This window comes from Acanthochromis polyacanthus, chromosome 9, assembly GCF_021347895.1.
Source record: "Acanthochromis polyacanthus isolate Apoly-LR-REF ecotype Palm Island chromosome 9, KAUST_Apoly_ChrSc, whole genome shotgun sequence".
NCBI classification, from domain to species: Eukaryota; Metazoa; Chordata; class Actinopteri; family Pomacentridae; genus Acanthochromis; species Acanthochromis polyacanthus.
This window is the reverse complement of record NC_067121.1, coordinates 34776664-34797591: the sequence shown is the minus strand read 5'-3', so window position 1 is coordinate 34797591 and position 20928 is coordinate 34776664. Positions and strand designations below refer to the sequence as shown.

At 40.5% G+C, this 20928-nt stretch overlaps 1 protein-coding gene across 3 annotated transcripts in view; it reads left to right on the top strand.

The window, feature by feature from the left end:
- The window catches only part of slc6a9 (solute carrier family 6 member 9), a 97379-nt gene that overhangs the window by 37260 nt on the left and 39191 nt on the right, over positions 1–20928 (top strand). The window contains exon 1 of one of the 3 annotated variants that reach the window (XM_022205107.2): positions 42–341. The exons of the other annotated variants lie outside the window; for them this stretch is intronic. Within the exon in view, the coding sequence (XP_022060799.1) occupies positions 300–341 (42 nt within the window). The 5' untranslated portion in view covers positions 42–299. Of the gene's footprint in view, positions 1–41; positions 342–20928 lie in introns of those variants that run through there. 3 annotated transcript variants of the gene reach the window in all.

Sequence of the window (20928 nt, the reverse complement as noted above, 5' to 3'; positions counted from 1 at the left end):
AGGGACGGATGGAGGGGAGGCAGAGCTGGAATCACAGAAGGAAGGGAGGGGGGAAGAGAGAGAGAGACGAGAGAGAGAGTGGGCTACCATGCCGAATGAGCAAGAGAGGCGGAGAGGAAGCAGAGCTCCATCAGATGAAATGAGGTGAAAGTAATTCAGGCATTAATCAAGCCAGGGCAAAAGGGAGGGTATACTGTGTTTATTCCCCCCTCTTTCGCTGCGGAACTGAAAGGCAAGGTGTGAATGAAGGAGCCTACAGTGGCCAGCAGAGAAGCACCACTGGGTCACAGCATCAAATCATGTCTGAGTCGAACACCATTGCTGCTTCCACCGCAGACCAGGTCAGTTCAAGCTGTCATATTGTGTTTCTTTTTCTTTTCTTTTCGTTGTTTTTTTTGTTTGTTTTTACTCGCAAACGGAAGCGAGCATGCTGATGTTTCTTCTGCACCTCACGCCGGCTTGAGCAGAAGTAAACATCTTCTTGCAAGACTTAGAAAGGAGACTACCGGGGCAAAACCGAACAAAATCCCAAGTTCCGGTCAGATGTATATCATCTTTAGATCCCGATTCGGAAGTAGTTAGAGGGAGTTTCTAAGAGCAACCGAGTGAGTGTGTGTTTCTTGGACTATCAAAGCAACGATTGTTTTGCCCGGAGCTGCCTGGACAACGGTACAGGGTCCTGAAAGAATTGAATTCATCAAGACGAGCTATTGTCTATGCCGCCTTATTTTTCGGTGATCATTCAGGGGGTCTGTGACGACTCAATACCCCCCGCACCACGTGAGGAGGGGGACGCAGCTCTTTAAAAACCCGACCACGTGTGGCGGCCCTGAAAAGTTTTATAAGTAATTGCAGTGGGAAGTCCGGGCAGCGCTGTGAGAGATGGGGTTGGTAAGGAAGTGGGCTGGTCCGCCGTGTGTGTGAAAGAGAGTGACAGAGTAGAAAAGCAGAAGTGTCCAGAAAAGGGCCGATATTTATGCCCCCCCTCGCCTCCTCCTCCCTCCACAAGCCGCTTTAATTGCACTCTTTGGCACATACATCCTTCGCTCCACTTCCTTTTATTAACTGTCGACTGACTTTGAAACACTTTGCAACAATTAAATCCCTCTGATCTGTTTAAGATAAGAGCTACAGTTATTTCCATTATAGCAGGTAAAGACAAAAAGGTGTGTGTACCTCTGTGCGTGTGTCTTTGTCTGCATGTGTGTGTTTGCATCCGACCTTGCTGCCGGCTTATGCTGTTAGCCAAGTCCTTGTCTCCTGTTTCCGATTGCCACTGTCAAGGCTGAGTCAGCTTGCGATGGTTCTGTAGGCTAGCACAGACACACAATCACAGTTGACACACACACACACACACACACACATAGAGACAGAGAGAGACACCTACACACATATATACAAATATTTGGAGTTTTCTGTGCACCCGCGCAACAAACACACCAACACAACAGATGCTCAAAGCGCTCACGCACCAAATTCAGGAATGGAAGGTTGTTGTGGGTGGAAGGGTGTAGCTATTTAGAGCTGCAGTGTGTGTGTTTGTGTGTGTGCATGTGTGTGTGTGTGTGTGAGCTCCAATCACATAGGTGTGTATATCCGTATTTGTGTATGTGTTTCTGTGTGTGTGTGTGTGTGTAAATTGAGAACAATTCCCTAAAGCAGCATTCACGACAGTCCACATGCTAATCCGCTGATTCTGGACAGTTTAGATTTGTTAACACACACACCGTATTTCTCCCAAAGCTTTGACTGACAGGACTTATTTAATTCTTCAGGACTTGCAGGTGGTGTTGCCTGAGTGTTTGGGTCCCAATTTTGGTTCATATTGATTCACTCTTCCTCCTGATGTCCTGTCAAATGAATTTTCGCTCCAGCACCAGTGGGCCAGCTACAGACCGCAGTCTTGCTACTCTAATCTGTGGTTGTTTGGACAGTTGTACATTGCTCGAATTAATGTGAGTTTCTGCAGTTTGTAACTCGAAAGAATTGCTGTCCTCCACAGTTTTTGTTGGAAGTACAGATACGTGTTCTTCTGCACTCAACCCTCTGGAGTCCAAAACTCACTGGCAGGTCTGAAAAGCGCTTATCATCCAAGAATCACCAAAATGACAGCATTAGTCAGAGCTAGAAACTGTGAAACACAAAGAATTCCTTTGGGAAAAATAACCAAATGTATAGTTAAAAATGTGATATCTCATCAAAATTACTTCAGATTACAAATGTCATTTACAAGTCACCAAAAATAAATGGCTTGTAAAGTAAGTAATTAAATAAATATAAATAAAATTCTGCGTGGAAGTTATTTTACTTTTGGGATGAAGTAGGCTGAACTGCAGGATGTGTCTAAACGGAGCAGAACAGAGACCGAATGACATGGAGAGAAATAGTGCTGTAATATATATGTATATAACGTAAGTAGAGCATCTGTGGACATAAATGCTGATTTTTTTCATTTTTTTTCAAATTTTGTCAAATAAATAATCAGAGTAATTTTCCTTTTATTTCTATTTTTATTATTTATTACATTGTAACTGTCGTACAGCACATAAGACATTTTTTTGACTTCTCTCTACATGGTTTTGCCATTTTCCGTAAATAAATTCAATACGTGAAAGGAGCAAAACCGCTCAGAAACTGTTTAGTCTTGAAAGGGTTAAACCTCCTTTCTTTCTTGATGTCGTTCCTCTCACAAACAGTTTTACCTTAAGTGGCTCCTTCACTCACCTCAGGAGACTTACTGCAGCAGTCGCTATCCTCCAGGGTATGACTGTCCAATATTACCTTGGAGCCTATTCTGTATATTTTTGAATTTCTAAGGGACTCTTTTCATTGCAATTTAAATTCACAGTTGAACAACGGAAATGAACAAAGCCAGATGAGTTCATTAGCGTGTTCACAGTCTTATGTAGCTGCTTCAGCTGTCATACTACCGCAAGAAAAGATCTAGATCTCAGCACCAGTGGAAAGTGCATGGATAATTATACCTTGTTAATCCTCATTAAACTGCATCATTTTTAGACTCACTCATAAACCTTACTGAGAAGACTCTGAGTGGGTTTTATTCAGCTCACTGGAAATCAGAGAACCACTCGTTTGGACTGTCAGTTTCGAAGCAGTCTGTTTTGTAAAGAAATTCTCCATAAATGAAGCACTTGGTGTCCAGTGGTTCATTTCTGTCACAAGTAACTGTAACGTCCTCATCATATCTTGCAGTTGTGTTGTTGGTATGTGAGCATTTCGGTTGGCTTGGCAGGGGGGCTTCTTTTCCGCTGTAACGCAAATTGCTTTGACAAATCAGTTGTGTGGGCAAAGTCCTTCTCTGCTTTGGCTAAATTTTTTGGATGGATGAAGCTCAGCAGGACTTGAGAGCCTCCATGTCTCCGAAAAATTCATCTTCCTTGCTGGTTTAGAATGAAACAATTCTATCATCTCAATCACTGTTGATAGAAAAACACTGTTGGAATTGTGGATGATGTTAAAGACAGAAAATCGAGGAAATATACTATGAGTGAGAAAGCTTAAAAATTCATCAAATTGGGTAAATTGACTGTGTTTTGCTACACCAGGCATTTTTTCCAACCCTTTCTACAACGTATACCGATCAGCCACAACATTAAAACCAACCGCCTAATATTGTATCGGTCCCCCATTTGCCAAGAGTATAGCACTAATTTGTCAGAGCTTGGATGTGGGACTTTTGGGAGTGTCCTAAGGTGTCTGGCACTGAGATGCTGAAAATGGATCCTTTGGGTTCTGTGGGTTGTGGGGTGGTGCTGCTGTTGATCGGGCTTGTTCAAATGCATTGCACAAATGCTCGATTGGATTGGGATCTGGGGAGTTTGGAAGTTGGTTCAGCATGTTGGGCTTTTGGTCATGTTCCATCAGCCATTCCTGAGCAGTTCTTGTTGTGTAGCAGGGCTCATTGTCCGGCTGGAGGAATCCGATGCTGTTAAGGAGTCGCGTTGCCGTTGGGCAGGGTGTGTTTGGTCTGCAACAATGTTTAGCTGGGTGGGACATGCCAAAGTTACATCCACATGAACGCCAGGACCCGAGGCTTCCCAACAGAACATTGTTGTGAGATGATCAGTATACACTTCACTTGTTTGCAGATTTACTGCTGTTGGTTAGTCTTTTTGATTGGCACTTCACTGTTTCCTAGCTCTCCAAAATTTTCTTCTCACATTTCCTAAGTGGTAATGGATGCAATCAGGACGTTTGGGAGAAACCTCTGTGTGTCCATACTGTCAGAGCTGATTACTGTAGGTTGACTCAAGTTTGGTTTGAGCTGATAAAGCTGATTGCTTGTGTGCATAGCCACACTTACACACACACTGTTAACAGCCAAGTTCAGCGTAGAGGAATAAATGAGCGACCCTTCCAAAAACGGTCCAACCCTACCTTCTGGACAGTCCAGACAAGTTTGGTCAGTTATTCTTTACACACCAGGATTTTGTGTGCAATTGATCAGTGTAAGGAGAGGTGCCAAAATGTTAAATGTCAAACTAATGTCATGTTGTACTTCATTTTAACTCTATCTACAGTTTAACAAATAATATGAACATAAGTGAAGGGGCAAGGTTGTGGAAGCAATTCTCTAAACTGCATGTTGTTTAATAGCATAAACTAGTAGGGGTTACAACTGTATTTGTCCTCATTTAAATTGATAATTGAATTTCCCAGTGCTCATAATAATACTAAACTATATCCCTCTATGTAATTTTTTAGTTTTTTAATTGCAAAGCTTCACACATGTGGCCAACAAAGTGACTGTTCTTCCGTTCCTGTGTACACACAGGCTTCCCTTATCTTCATCGCTACCTTCAAATACTTTTCCAGTCTCTCAAATCCTCCAATATCCTGTCTCAAAAGTAGTTTAGCCGCCCAGCTCCTATCAAAACCTTGTTCCTTCATTTCCTCTGTCATTACATGGGTCACATCCTTCCTCACAGCGGTAGACCGACCTCGCCATGTTGGGACAATACTGAGGTCATGTGTGATTTCAAGACATGCTTGACTAATAATTGCAGTAATAAGGAGTTCAGATGGATGTGGTAATTGCAAAGTGAGTGCTGGTGATTGGCTTTGACATCCTTTTACTGAAAGAAAAGATAGTCCCATTTTCATAATAAAAACCCCCCAGCTCTGATCAACCTCTCATTGCTTTTGACTTCATGTACTTCTCTTTTAATGTTGTAGATTACACTGTTAGGCTTTGAAACTTCTTTCACTACTATTTTGAAATAGTCATAACCCAAACAAAACTTATAGCCTCGACAACTGACCCAAATTATTTCTTTGTATATAAGCAGATTTTCTGGATCACAGGGTGCCTTGCAAAGAAGCTAATGAGGCGCTGTTGTTTAGAAAAGTACAGATTCTTCCACTGTGGTGGCATTCATCCAGAGGGCTGTTGCACTCCAACACCTACTTACTTTCTCTGTTTATGTCTGTCTGTCTATATGAGCATACGTAGACATATTTAGTCTGTATGCCCTGCAGGCTGTCACAGCGTCAGTGCCAGTTTAGTGGCTTGATGTTCTCCTAAAATAACCCCCTTTTAGTTAAAAAATCATGAACAGAGCTGTTTTTTTGGCAGGAATATTAAAAAAATCCACAGTATCTGGAAGCTGTTATGAAATTTGTTGAAACGGAATCGACTGTGAAACATCCACGGATGTCATATATAATGTTACGGTAGCTGCTAATATACAGTTCAGTACATTACATCTAGCGTAGGAAGCCAGCAGGGGCCCACACACTAACACACACACACACACACACACTCACACAAACACAAAAAGAGGAAAAACTCTGCCCATCTGGGGGCAGGTGTTGCAGTTTATGGAGCGTAAGTGCAAAGTAGCTGTGTTTACTCACTGCACCAAGGCTCAGCAAGCAAGGGAACAGGCACATGTGGAAAAGAGAAAAGAGAGACAGAAATAGATATAGAAAGTGTGTGTGTTTGTGTGGCTGTTTTGTGCCCCTTGTCCATCTCCCTGTGGTGACTCGAACCTTCAGTCTCCCTCTGACTTCACTAAGTTTGGCTTCCGGGCTCACAGCTGCCTTGCAGAAGAACACACTCATACTAGACAAGACACAGCAAGCTGATGATACATGCATGGATGGGTGGATGAGTAGAAGAATTAATGACTGATACTGACTGAATGGGGAGGTGAATGAATTGCTGACAAGCTGATTGGCTGACTGAAAGGAGATATGGGTAGCTGATCAGAGGGAAGTTCAAAACTTAGAAGGGTACTTCTTTAATGCCACATCTTAAATGTTCCCCGACGTGTAAATGCAAAGTTTCCAACATTAATTTTACGGTATTATAAGTTTGAGCTGTTTTTAACTTTTCACAATCTGAAATAAGGCACTAAATGCACTGTTGAGTTTATACAGAGTTTAACAGGCAGCTTCCACTTGGTGTGAGTGCCACAGAATCAGCTCTGGTTACTGAGTGTTTCTTTCTGAAATGCTTCTTGGAAATCATAGTCGACTTCTTTCCTTAAAGCTGAGGTTAGTTGATATTTGACACTGGATATACGTGTTTTCACGGTACACAAGTTTTGAAAGAAAAATCGGTGCCATTTTATTGTCTTTCTATTCAGTGTAAGACAAAGAGAAAGATTTAAAATTGGGGAAAACTAATTTAACTATAACCACTAAAGGTCATGAATTAGCTTCAGAGACTTTAAAGTCCCTCCGGTCACTGATTAACCCCTAAGAACTCATCTGTGTATCAAAATTACACATATCAAAGCTTTTGTTTTTTTCTTCTTCATGATTTAAATCTACACTGTTGCTTCAAATATTGTAAAGCCCCTCTCCGCTAGAAAATGACAAGTTGGCAGCTTTAGTTCTTTAGGTTTATTATGTGTGAAACACGTGTGAAAGTCCATCTTTTTAAGACATCAAAGAATGGCAATTTCAAGGTGGAGCTGCTCTGCCATTGAATTGACTGTTTATGTCACTCATATGTCTTCTAGCAAATAAAAAAAACAACACCATGTAGACATGCTAACAAGATATGGAACAAGATTTCTTTTGGAGGAGGAGGTGATTAAAAATCCCAGTTGACCAGCTGCAACATTAAAATGCTGTTTCCATTCATCATAAACTGTAATCCAAATAAAATATGTAGCATAGTATCATGTATAGTAATGTACTTGACTTGGGTAACATTTTGGATGCAGGGCTTTAAATAAGTTCAACTGAAATATGTATAACACCTGTATTCACCTGAGCCTCTCACATGAGAGGTTGAAATGCTCAAGCCATGGAAAGGGTGCTTTTTTTCACTTGTGATATATCTTCTAGCAAGTAAAATACAACATTTTAACAACACAAAAAACCTTTTGTTTCACTGGGTGGCATCTTTCAATCTGTAACACAGCTGAGTAAACTATACACTGGCTGCTTAATTTGGTAATTAAATAAACCAAATTTTCGTCATGTATTTTCTCATCCTTCATCTTGACAATTGAAGCAGGACAATTCCATATCAATTTTAGCCTGTGAATTGAAACACATGGAAGGACTTTGATTTTTTTTTTTTACCCAGAATACCTTGTCTCATAATGCCACTTGTCTATACATGCTACATTAAATGCAGCACACAGCAGCCAAATAACTTCAGTGAAATAAGAACTTGCAGAGTCATTTCCTCAGAAGGTGCCTCACTGTGGAGATGCTATAAATGACAGATTTCAGACATCAGCTGGAGACACGAGGGAAGAGAGAGATAGACGCTGACCAAAGGTTGAAGTCCTCAGACCTTGAGGTGACTCAGCACTCAGTATTTTCTTGTCATATGAAAGGTTGTTATCTGTTCATATTTATCAAAACACTGTCAAACCTATCATTCACATCTTACTCAATAGTATCAAATAGACAAGTTCTCCAGATTGAGAGTCAAAATAACCATAATAAAACAAATGCTACTTGCCCTCTTACTTACTAGCAGTTCTACCTGCTCTTTTATTATTTATTTATTTAGCCTTTATTTCTACAGGTAGTCTCCTTGAGACAGAGTCTCATTCTCAAGAGAGACCTGAGAATATTATAAGGTGTAAATGATCCATTGATTAGGGGTCGTAGGGTTTACATGCTTTGTGGTAGGTAGGGGCCACCACCCACTATTTTTTATCTATATTTAAGGGGTAGGGAGAAAAATGCATATATGGGACGTCACACTGTGGTTAGTACCCCTGATAGTTACCTTCCTGAGGCAAAAACACCTTATTGAAGAATCTTTGGGTCATGGCAAGGGTGAACTGCCCAAAGCCTGCAGTGGCACAGGGCAGCGTCTTCCAACCAGCATGGGGTCTTTGGCCACTGGGATTGGGATTGACGTGGATTGAGGCTTTATTCCAGTATGATCCTGATGACCAGGATCAGGATCACAGGCCCTTGCAGTCCTGATTTCAGGCCAAATAAATTAATAAATGAAGACCGACACACAGATAGAAAGAACCCAAAAGACATTACTGTTCAAATCCATCAATCACAGTTTCCAAAAAGCATTTAAGGTTACATTTGTTTCTATGTCCATGAAGATAATCCTCCCACCATTTTTGGGGGTTCTTGGAACTCTTCATCACAAAGCAGAACTAACTAAACCTTTGTGGTAAGATCAAATATGCTTTTCTCTGAAAATGGCCGTAAGTCCCTTCAAATTCAGCTAAAGTCAGGTCATATACATGGACTGTGTTTCAGAGTCAAACTTCTTAAGGAAAGATAATTTTTCAATCAAATCTAACAAAAGTTCATTTTAAATGAACAATGTATTCAGTATATTTGATGAAGCCATAGAAAATTTTGCTTTCATACTATGAACATAAGTACATTTTCAGGGCTAAAACACACATCGCAGCTTTATTAGAAACTGCAAACAATCAGTTATGCATTCACTGCAGGTGTCAGATTCTAAAGCTAAAATTTTGTTTTTGTTGAGTATGATTATCTTTTTTAAAAAACTGCTTTGAGCATCAAAATCTTGGGGTATATCAAGGTTTCTATAGCACAGTTTAATTTCTGTAACATAGGGCTGTAGGAACAAGCATTGGTACCCTGGATGTGTGTGTGTGTGTGTGTTTTAGAATATTTCATATCATTTAAACTTTCAAAGGTCATATCACAGTTTTTTATTGTGAAATGCAAAATTTGGGAGTCTATTTACGCAATTAATTAATACCCTGACAAACCTGAGTGAATGACCACTAAACATGTATACAGCATGTAGAGGAGTGTGTTTAACTTCTACTTAATGTGGATGTCACAAGCAACAAACCTAGTCTTCATTATCATGACGTTCACACTATCATAGTAGAATCTGAAATACTCCCAAACAAGCACTGAATGCTACAAGCTTGTTGGATCAATGGGATTTGTCCAAACTATTAAATAAAACATGTGAATACCAATGTTGTTTTTCTGTTTCATAGCTATAAAGTACGTTTGCAAAGTGTTAAAATATGACTATGTGAGAAAATAGTTTTGACACAGAAGTAATAATGATGTGCTATAACTTTTTTTAGACCAACCATGGTGATATGACTCCTGTTTAGTCTTTTTTTTACACGTGTTCAAGTTTTCTCCAGTGAATTGTCAGGATGCAGACAACACATCCAGGGCACCAATGTTTGTTTCTTTAACTTTATGTTATTGACAAAAAACTGGCAGTTTTTGCTGCTGACACTATGTATTCCATGATATTAAAGGGGAACTTTGTTTTTTTTTTTTTCAACCTGGGGTCTGTTTTCATATGTCATTTCATACATGTGAGTGATGGAGAAATGAATTTTCGACATTGCTCCAGTATTTAGCCAGGCAGGCAGCTTAGCAGCTCAGCTAGCGAAAAGTATGGGGCAACTGTCCACCCCGCGTCAAAGTCTGCCCTAACGTGCTTTTTTTCCCACACTGACCGGCTCGGATAGTCTCAACGAGTGTCCCACAACATACGAGAGATGAGAAGTGAACAAAAACCTTCACATTACTTGGCGATCGCTATTTGTTGTGAAACAGCTGTTTCCTCCACCGGTGTTTTGGCACGAGCTATCGCGCAATTTCGGAACAAGATTTGCTTTCTAGCATCCCGAGATTTGGATACAGACCACAACAAATAGCGATTGCCAAGTAATGTGGAGGTTTTCGTTCACTTCTCATCGCTAGTATGTTGTGGGACACTCGTTGAGACTATCCGAGCTGGTCAGTGTGGGGGGAAAAAAGCACCTTAGGGCGGACTTTGACGCGGGGGGGACAGTTGCAGCAGACTTTTCGCTAGCTGAGCTGCGAAGCTGCCTGCCTGGCTAAATACTATGTCGAAAATTCATTTCTCCATCACTCATATGTATGAAATGACATATGAAAACAGACCCCAGGTTGAAAAAAACGAAGTTCCCCTTTAATGTTTAAAGTTGCTGACAGAGAAAACTCTGTGAGAAGGCAGAGTTTGGCTTAACCTTACACACTTGAAGTGGATGTAAAATTGATTTGATTGATTTTTAACCAAGCTCAATGTGTTTTTCAGTATTTAAAATTTCATGTGGGTACCTCCTGTACCTATGAAACTACGAGGGCTTAAAAATGATGGGAAAGGGTTGTTATGAGTGACATAATACCTATACAAGATGTTAGGGCATGTTGAAAAGGTCATCATTTATTGTATGTATTTCAGTTCAGGAACATTCTACTTACTCTATATATAATCAGTTGTCCAGTTCAATATATGTGTCCATACATCAAATTATACTTTTATTATAGCATCAATGATGTAAGATCCTGGTGCTTTCTACAGTTTGGATTTAACCAAATCACTTCCAATTTTGATATTTTTTAGTGGGTTTTGACTGAAAGCTAACCTGTTATCTGTGGTAAAAACTGCCTTTTGTATCTGCTTTGCTTGGTAAGATTTGGAGATATAAAGACACCGTTAGATACAGCTTTAAAACAGTCTCTATCAGACAAGTATGTGAATGATCAGAAACTCCGAAGCGTAACTTAAATTACTTTTAACTTGAAACCATACACTCTATATAAAGATGGACAGCATGTCACCACTTAGCGCTACAGTACAAACAAAAAACATCTTGGAAATATGTGCTGTCGTTTTTCAACGACTCTATTGCCAATGCTGTCACAAAAGCAAGGTGGCGGCGTTCACTTACAACATATTTTGGCTTCACTTCTTGGGAGTTGTCATGACATTTTCAGGCTTTTTGTACATGCTGCTATACTTAGTGGACCTGAGAGACTATTTACAGTTTGTTTCACCTGTACTGATTTTGTTATGACTACTCAAAATGTCTGATGTGAAAAGGGTCCTGTTTTAGAGCGCTCTTCATCATCCAAACTCAACAAACCGCATTTAAATTAGTCCATTTACATGTCTACTATCATCCTAAGTGCAGCCAGAAACTGTGATCAGTACCTTAAATGAGATGTTTGATGTCTTGGCTACTTTTGAAGCAACTACATTAGAATATGCAGGTTTCTAAATCAGGATACATTTTGGCACATAAAGTCACGTAGACATTTCCAAAATCCTGATAAAAACCATTATATTAGTGTGCACTAAAACATACTAAATTTATGCTCCAACTTGTTTTTTCCGTGGAAGACATATCAGTTAAATCTTTCTTATTTTGTAGACCGAAACACTGTGGGTTTTGGCAATGACAGTATGCTCCTGTACTAGCACCAGACTTCCACTTGAAACACATAAATGTTACTAATTTGATCTACCATTGTGAAACATTGCTCCATATGCAATTTTCTTTTCAGGGTCATTTTGAATGTGCACATGTAGGCATGAAGACTGATGTTGTTTGAAATAATTAGTTGATATCAATAGTTTACCTGAATGCAGTGTTTGCATTTAAAACTTTCCAAGTTCATCAATATTACGCAATTAGGGTTACTGCAAACATCCCATCTGCACAAGCCTGTTATAGATATGCTGTGATAGTCTGAAAACTCATTAATTGTACCCTGCGTGATGCACAGAGAAGTGCCTAAATCATAAATGATACTGTTATTGCAATAACTCGCTTTCTTCAGCAGCTTAACACGGTGTACTGCTCTAACCCACATTTACATTTCATTGCACTGCAACTTTTTGGCAAAGTTAAAGCAAAACTCTGGAACCGGGTGAGAAGAAAAGGCTGATGAGGCTTATTCAACAGCTTTGTCATGGATTTGTAGGAAGCAAAAAAAAAACAGGGGAGAAAAGAGCTGATGAAGAGGCAGCATGCTCACCACGTTAGCAGGGAAACATTGGGGTGGGGGGTGGGGGGTGGTAATGCTCATTGAGGCTGCGTGTGTTCGCTGCGTGTGTCTGCGTATGTGCACACTCTTGTTGAAGCAGCAGGCTTGCTGTGCAGTACAAGGATTGAGGGCAACTCCATAGAGATGATGCTTGTTAATATTTCCTCAGGGGAGGGGCGCTAAAACAGTGAGGGAAAAACAAGGGCAAAAAAGAGATGGAGAAAGATGGGTTTGGTGTGTGTTTGTACCTGAGAAAGAGAAAGAATGAAAGCTAACAATTAGACACAATGCTGTCAGTTGAAGTGACCAAAAAGTGACAGGTACTGACATTGTTTCATTAAATAACTGGAGCAGATCCCAGAGAGACAAATGGTCCCTCGACAAAACTCAACGATTAAAAAAGAAGAAACAAAAGATTGCTTTTTATCTTGAAGTAACATAATGTGCACATTGTGATGTCTTTATGATCCCTTAAATGCAGTTGACAGATTATCAGAGTGAGTTTTACTTACAGTGGGCTCCTTTTTATTGCAATATAAATATATAGCCTGCACCGCTAAGGAAATGACACGAGCATTTGTAGAAATAAAAATAAATCAAAAATGTCTTTTGTGCAATATAATAAAGTTATAAAATCAGAAACCATTGAAACAAACATACGTTTTTCTGTGTTTCCTGGACTGTTGGAAAGTTGAAAATTTGACAATTCTTTATTAGTAGCTTCAGGCTATGATAAATTTGTGATTTTAAAGAAGATAACATACTGCAGTTTTTTTTGTGTCCATCCTCAAAGAGGAAGCCCGTCATAAAATCTTAAGTTTTCTATCGTGACATTTTCATCTTTTGTTTTGCTATCCGACTAACACTGAAAAATTAAAATATAATCAGTTTAGAAACATAAGACTTAAAGAAATGCAGCAAATCTTCATATTTCAGCTGAAGCCAGAGGATATTTTTTCTTGCTAAATGGTTAAACAATCTGTTTATTATCAGTTTCTAAACATATCAGTTTATTAACTAATCCCTCCAACTCTAGAATCATCAAAACAAGTCCAAAGAGAAAGCTCCATGGTTTGAACGCAGTGTTCACACACGATTTGCTCACACTTCTGGTATTATTGGATGCCATGTCTATACACTGGCACAAAATGTGTGTGTGTGTGTGTGTGTGTGTGTGTGTGTGTGTGTGTGTGTGTGTGTGTGTGTGTGTGTGTGTGTCCTTACATGCGTGGGTGGGTGTGTGCGAGGGTGTGCGGGGTGAGGAGAGGGATGCAGGTGAACAGCTTGCGAGGGCCAACAGTTCCGCGGGCCAGTCTCGCGCATCACTTGACAGCCATACCCGATGAAGGCCTACGCACAAATGAACTTGTTAAGCAAATGAGTGAACAAGCCAGGGGAGGGCAGAGGGGTGTGGGGGTGTGGGTGTGCGGCTGGGGTGGACGCACATGGCTGCAACAGCTCCTGCTAGACCTGCCTGCCTGTCTGCACACATTAGCCATCATGGCCCCTCAACCCCTGGGTCTCCAACTCTTTTCTCTCTCCCATTCTGTCACTCCTCCTTCCTCTCAGAGCGCTCTCACTGTCTGTCTCTATTTCAGTCTGCCTCTTCCCATCGCTCGTGTAAAACCATTGTTTTATTAGAGAACAGCCTATTTCTGAATCGGATTTGGAGATTATCTTCGCAACGCCTTGACAGGGTGCCGTCATCTCGCACTCGTGGACAATGGACACTAGAAGGGACTGTCAAAACAGATCGGGCCTGTGCATGCAGCTGAGATGTTTTCATGGTATTTACATGAATCCTGCATGTGACGAGAATACACAAACTGGACTGAAAATCCGATGACAATTGCGTAGAGGTGATTGTTCCTAAAATAAAGCTGTCAGATAATAGTACCTGCACTCACGTCTGCACACAAATGGGTAGAATACAGAAGCATGTCTTGTCTGTAGAAACTCACACAGTCACTCACACACAAGTGCAAAATTTGATTTCTGACATATGCTGGCCACCCCCTAACCTGTCGGTCAGTATAGCCTTCTTTAACCCTTTCCTCAGGTTAATTGAGGACCAGCTCTCCGTTTAAAGGGTTAGATTCTATCTGCCTATTAGTATTCCACCTAACAGGTTTCAGCAGAATAATTAAGCTGGTGTCGAGGAATACTCGCCTAGGTCCTAACTGTCTTCTTCCAAACGTCTTACCCCTCTTACTCCAATAAATACTCTCTTACTAAGCAGCCCTCCTAAGTAGTAGAATTGATTTATTGAACACGTTTGTTAACGACAGCTTTCCTCTTAAAACTGTGGCACTTGTTGATATTCCTAGGTTCGTTTTAGAGGTTTGGAAAATTAACCTCAGGGGTAATGTTTAAATAACTAGTTGGATTAAAGTAACCTTTAAGAACCATTAGATTTAATGCACACAATCAACTTAACTTTTTACCACTATGCAGAATAGGTGAATCATAATAATCTCATAAGACTTCTCTTTAAATGCAATATAGAGTTTTATTAAGCAATTATTAGCAGGGGCACAGCATTAATTCATGATTAAACAATTTAATTATTTCTGATTATTTCTAACTTAACTAAATTAAACTAAGCTGAGCGTACCTAAGAATCTTCTTTAATTAGTAAATTTAGGAGAGAGAGCGGACAGCCTGGCCTTAGCTGCCACGCCCGGTCTTGACCTGCGTCTAGTTGAACTCCTCCGTGGACCAGCAGACTTGGTACGAAGTCTTCTTTGTGGATGGAGGGTGTTCTTCATAGGCAGGGGGAGTGGAAAGGTCCCGAAAGCCAATCGTTGGTCTGGCAGTTATCTTTAGTAGCAGCTGGAACACAAGTGCGGGCGTCTCAGCTGTCTTCTCAGTCGGATGGTGGTGGTGGAAAGCCCCCGTCTCATCAGGCTGCGGTGGGTCACTGGGTCCTCCAGCCCCTGGGGTGGAGCAGCCCTCTGCTGCTGCCTCCTGCGCCTCTCTGGATGCCGTGGGTGCTGTCTTCTCTTCATCTCTTTGGATAACTGTAGACCTCTCAGGACTCTCCGTCTGGCAGAGTGTGGTCTTCGCTTGTTGAACAAAGTTAGAACAACTTTGCTTCCAACGATGTTCTCAGCGATCTCTGGAGCCTAAGTCCCGCGTTGTCTTCACGTCTCTTGGGCGAAAGGTCCGGTGAAGATTCTTCAGAACTCTGGCGATGCTCCCAGGCAGCTCCGGCGAGCAGCATCTCTCCCCTCCGGGGGAGAACTTCGAATTCCGTGTCTTTGACTCTGGGTTTTATACCCTAGCTCGACTTCAGCTTAGCACATACACATTTTCACACACAATTCTAACTAGTAGGTACGCCCAATTAATTAATTCATAGGTTTAAGACACAACCTTCTTCCTATTACACATACATCAGTTACACAGAAATCATGTTTTTCCAGCAAGTACACAGCATCCACCTTCCATTGTTAACACACACACACCTTGCTTCACTGCTTAGCTTCACTACACTGGCTGCCTGTCCTTTTTAGAATTCATTTTAAAATGCTTTTATTTGCTTTTAAATCTTTACATGGTCTTGCCCCCCAATACCTGTCTGAGCTTCTTCATCCACATACTCCGAGCCGTTCCCTCAGGTCAGCTGATCAGCTGCTCCTGAGGATCCCCAAAACAAGGCTGAAGCTCAGAGGGGATCGAGCATTTTCTGTGGCAGCTCCAAAGCTTTGGAATGAGCTGCCACTGCACATTAGACAGGCCTCCTCGTTGTCCAATTTTAAAACTCTTCTTAAAACCCACCTTTTCTCATTGGCATTTCACACCACATAGGTTGTTGTTTCATGTGCATGTATATATTTTTGGGAGGGGCAGTCCAGTTTGTTTAGTCTATTTATTGTTTTTGTTTTTATTGTGCAGTCTGCTTTTACTTCTTATTGTTTTTATCCTAGTTAATGTTTTATCTTTGTTTTTATTATTTTTATTTTAATCTTGTTGTTTATGCCTATGTACAGCACCTTGGTCAACTGTGGTTGTTTTGAAGGTGCTTTATAAATAAATAAATAATTTGATTTGATTTGATTTGCTTGAGACATGTTGCCAAGAGCATATTTGGCCACAGAACTTCCTCAATGTCCTCCTTTCTGCAGTGTCATGGTGACTTCTGCTTTTTGCCCTGCACACAGCTCAGAACAGCACAGATTACTTCAATTCAAAACTCACTTAGTTCCACTGAATCACTTCTTTAAATCATTTTTCTTAGCATGATCAAATAACTTATTTTAAATCATTCTCTTCTATAGCAATCATCGTTTCCAGAATATATATCAGCCTATTAAAATCATTCTTGCATCAAGCATAAGCATAATCATGTGGTTAACTTATAGTGTTTCTTCATTTACTCTTTCTATTGGTTTGCTTAAAGCTTTTATTTAGGTGGTGGTTGCTCCTGGGATCTCAAATAACTAGGCCCCACTTGACAAACCTTTGCCCAGACCACGCCCACCCTCCCTGCCCCTTTGCAGTCATCAGGCGTTTGGGACTATTTGAAGGGCAGATGCTGCTTTTGCATCGAGTTCCTTGCCATGGAAAATTATCTCAAGGTAAGGAGATTAAATGCCTAATGGACTACATACACCAGTTGTTTAATGAAACCATAGACTAGTGGTACCTCTTGTAAAAGCTCCCTTAAATATGGCATTCATAAAAAATAGTGATAGACTTTTAATCATAATGAGTTTTTAGTAAAATATAACAAAGAATTGCAAAGAGGTCTTTGTCAGAGTTATATATTTTCAATCATGATTTTACTTTTACAGGTGAAACGCTGTTTGCTGTCAACGTTGTGTATTAAAAATGGGCTTTCTGATTGACCGCCTGAATATGTAGTTCTACTTTATAAACACATAGTACATTCACAGACTTGTCTTGATACTACCTCACCAATCCTCTATCCAATAAGTAAGTGACTGAGTAGTCTGGTGCCTGTTTTAGCTAACAGACCCTTCCAGTCTTGCAGACAGACTGACCTGTTCTTTTTGTCTGTCTTATTTAACTGATCGACCAACTCTGCACACTGTCTTGGCTCTGTGACAGATATTGTGGTCAGAAACAGTTGAAATGAACTGCAGTATAGGCGTGTGTCAGAGCTGATCTCAAAATACTACTTGAGTGAGTATCTGTGATCAGATTTCACTTCTCCAGTTACAGTTGTGTGGAACATTCTGTTAAGCTGAATGGGACTTCAATCATGCAATTGGTCAAGAGAATGCTGGTGTTTTATTTGCACAGTGGGTTAAAATCACACCTAACTCCAAAGTTTAAGCACTTTGGAGTCCAAGTTGAGAGTCATGATGACCATGAGGGCTGTGATTGCTCAGTGATTGCATTCCAGTGTGCTACTTGTACAACTCAGAGGAGTATTTACATCAGTTGCTGGAGCCACTTGCCATAGGATCAAGAATTTGTGAGGTTTTACCTGAATAACAGGGCTGCATTGATTATTTGGTGCAAACCTCTACCCTTTGCTGAGATGTTTAACATCAGCTAAAGATCATGGTATTCAAACAAGTCATACAAAAATGCTTTTATTGCCAATGTATTAACACTTGGACCAAATTATCAAAGGTTAGACAAAAAAACTTGATGGCCAGGGGAGATAATAGCTCACACTTGAGGCAAGTCGCATTTCTAATTCATTGTGTTGCACTTGGCTGTACACACAAAATGACAGAACTATGTATCGACAGACATGCAGCTTTAGAAATAAATTTGAATCCCATACACTCTCCTCAGAACCACACTGGTGACATGGCATACTTCTTTGGTTCTCAGCTTGGAAAAGTACAAAAATTCTTTGACCCTTTTCACCCATTTTTGACATTAAAAACACTGACTGACTCTGCCTACAGCTGTGTTTGGAAGACACAAAAATTCAATGAGAACTGAGAACTGTGTTCGGTGTAGCTGGTGTACATTTGCTTTCACAAGTCAAGTCTGTCTCATGTCCTGTCTTTTCAGTGTACTGGGTAGTATCGCCTGCATTGAGATCCACTCATTATTATCAGACTAGCTGAGGCCTGTTGAGCATTTTGGTGGAGCCTGGTTCTGTCTGAAGTTTCTTTATATTAAAAAGAAGTTTTCCAACAACTGCATTTAAGCTTCAGTGTACCGCCGGCGGTACACCTACTAATTTGCATAGGAATTTCAAGAATGTCTGACAGGTACAAACGCGATTATACAAACACTATACGCCGATGGAAAGCTTAGATTCTCATGAATCCGCCGGTATAAACCACTTTCAGATGCGATTACCACAGCGGGTGAGAAAAACACATTTGTCTGACAAAAACAAATATTCATCCATCCGTTCTCTATACACGGCTTCAACGCACACAGCGCGACTCACATTTCCGGGTTTATTATTACACACAAAAAAAAAGATTCCACAAAAAACGGCCATAATCCAACCTTTTACATCCAGATGACACAAGCCAGTAAACTATTTTGTCCAAAACATGTCCTGAAGTCTGTATAAAATCCCCGAATCGGTCGTTTTCAAGGAAATGCACCTCCCGATGCGCGTCCAATATTCCCCGTATTTTTCGTAATTTTTTTTATTTAAAAATAGAATATTAGCGATTTTTTGTACTGAAAACGGCTGGAATTGACTGAAGCTTACAGGGTTAAATGCTTTTTAAAAGGGAATGAATGGATTTTTCTCTATAATATAATAATACAACATCTTGCCCCTAATATGTGAAGTGTCCTGAGTTGACTTGACGCTATACAAATGAGACATTATTGAATTAAAACACTAGCTTTTAAACCATTCATACACACAGACTAACAGCTGCAACATGAGCAGTGTTTTTCACAAATGCACTTTCTGTTTATCTTAAAAATTAAAAGATATGTTGACTTCAGAAAAGATCGGGGTCAGATCATCTGCATTACACTAGGATACCCCAAGCATTTTTGATATTGCACCGCTAAAACATAATTAGATATAGATTACAGAAGGAGATTACACTTGTTTATTGCATATGAAGGTAATTTCAGACAAGCTCTTATTAGGTTGCCTTCACAATATTTCACCATTGTTGCTGAGACTCTTTAGCCAGCATGTCTTGACCACTTGATATTCTGCCCTCGTCATTACTGTGCTTAATAGCATTCATTTGTGGGTGTGTAGTTTCAGATTGTAGGCTTACACCTGTGGAATGAAAATAGGCTAAACTGAGTGTAAATACATCATCACTGTCAGGTGCTTTTTAGTATCAAGCATGAATTGGGGATGCCGGACTTTGACGAGCGACTCCCAGTGTTTAGAGTGATGTAACCTGTGAGTGACCCCTAGCTTCTGGGCGGCCATCTATCCCTCCCTTCATCTGACAGCGCTCGACTTTCTCTCATCGTCCTCCTCCTCTCTCCTCCTCCTGACACCCCATCCATTGGTTTCAATTAATCAGCCATGGAGGGGGATTTATTCAGCCCCTGCCCAATGGGATCCTTTGGTATGTGGTCCCAGTGGCAGCAGGTTGAGAAGCCACGGTTTACACTGTCTTTAGGCCTATTACTCTCACCTCACAGCCCACTCATAAAGAGAGCTTTGAGCGGCCTGTTTTTGGGGGGATCCGGTGGGCTTTTTGTCCCTAATAACCGAGTGGATTCAGTCACTGCAGACAGACGTGTTTACTAAACTCCGCATAGGTGGAGCAAAGGGAGATTACGTGTGCCGCTTTGAATAACTTGGGGCCTGACTATTGGCTGGAGGAAAAGCCTGCAACATGACAACATGTTGGTTTGCTTCTCCCAGAGGAACGATCACCTTGGACTAGGTGTTATTTAGAGCTAATGAATTCATTTTACATATCAGTATGCAAAATAGTGATTTAACACAGTTTCATGCTCATTGTATATTTGGAAAATGATGTTTTAAAATATGAAAGACAATGAAATGTAGAGGAAGTTTGGGCCTTCAGAGGGCACTAAATGGACAAGTAAAGAACATTAAATTGTAAATGCCCATCTAAATTTGGACTTTTGGATAAAGTTGTTTCATACATCTGTTAATAAAAATAGTTTCTGCCAGAGAGAGACGCAGAATAAGTCTACAAATCCTCCTATTATGTCTTGAAGTCAAGAGTTATTCTCTAATCCTTTGCTCTGTTAAATACACTTTAATCTCTCATGAAAAGACATGGACATAAAAACACTGGACACTTTTGAATTTCCCAATGCAGACAGTTTCTTTGGTTTTCTCTGTGAGTGACATGCTGACGTGTTTTAGACAGTGCTTTCTTTTATTTTACCTTTATTGCTAATTTCAAAAGACAGCCATAACTTTTTCTGATACAGACATCAAACAACTGCAGTCTTTTTCACCTTTATCAGAACTCTGTATAGTAGCTAGAATGCAACAGGAGCTGTTTGTGTGAATGTAACACACTGAAGTTGATTTGTCACAGGGCTACACATAGAGACAAACAATCACACTCACATTCACCCCTACGGACAATTTAGAATCACCAGTTAACCTCAGCATGTTTTGGACTGTGAGAGGAAGCCGGAGAACCTGGAGAAAACCCACACACGCACAGGGAAAACATGCAAACTCCATGCAGAAAGATCCCAGGCCTAGGCTGGGACACAAACTGGGAATGGGGTAGAAACTATTGTCAC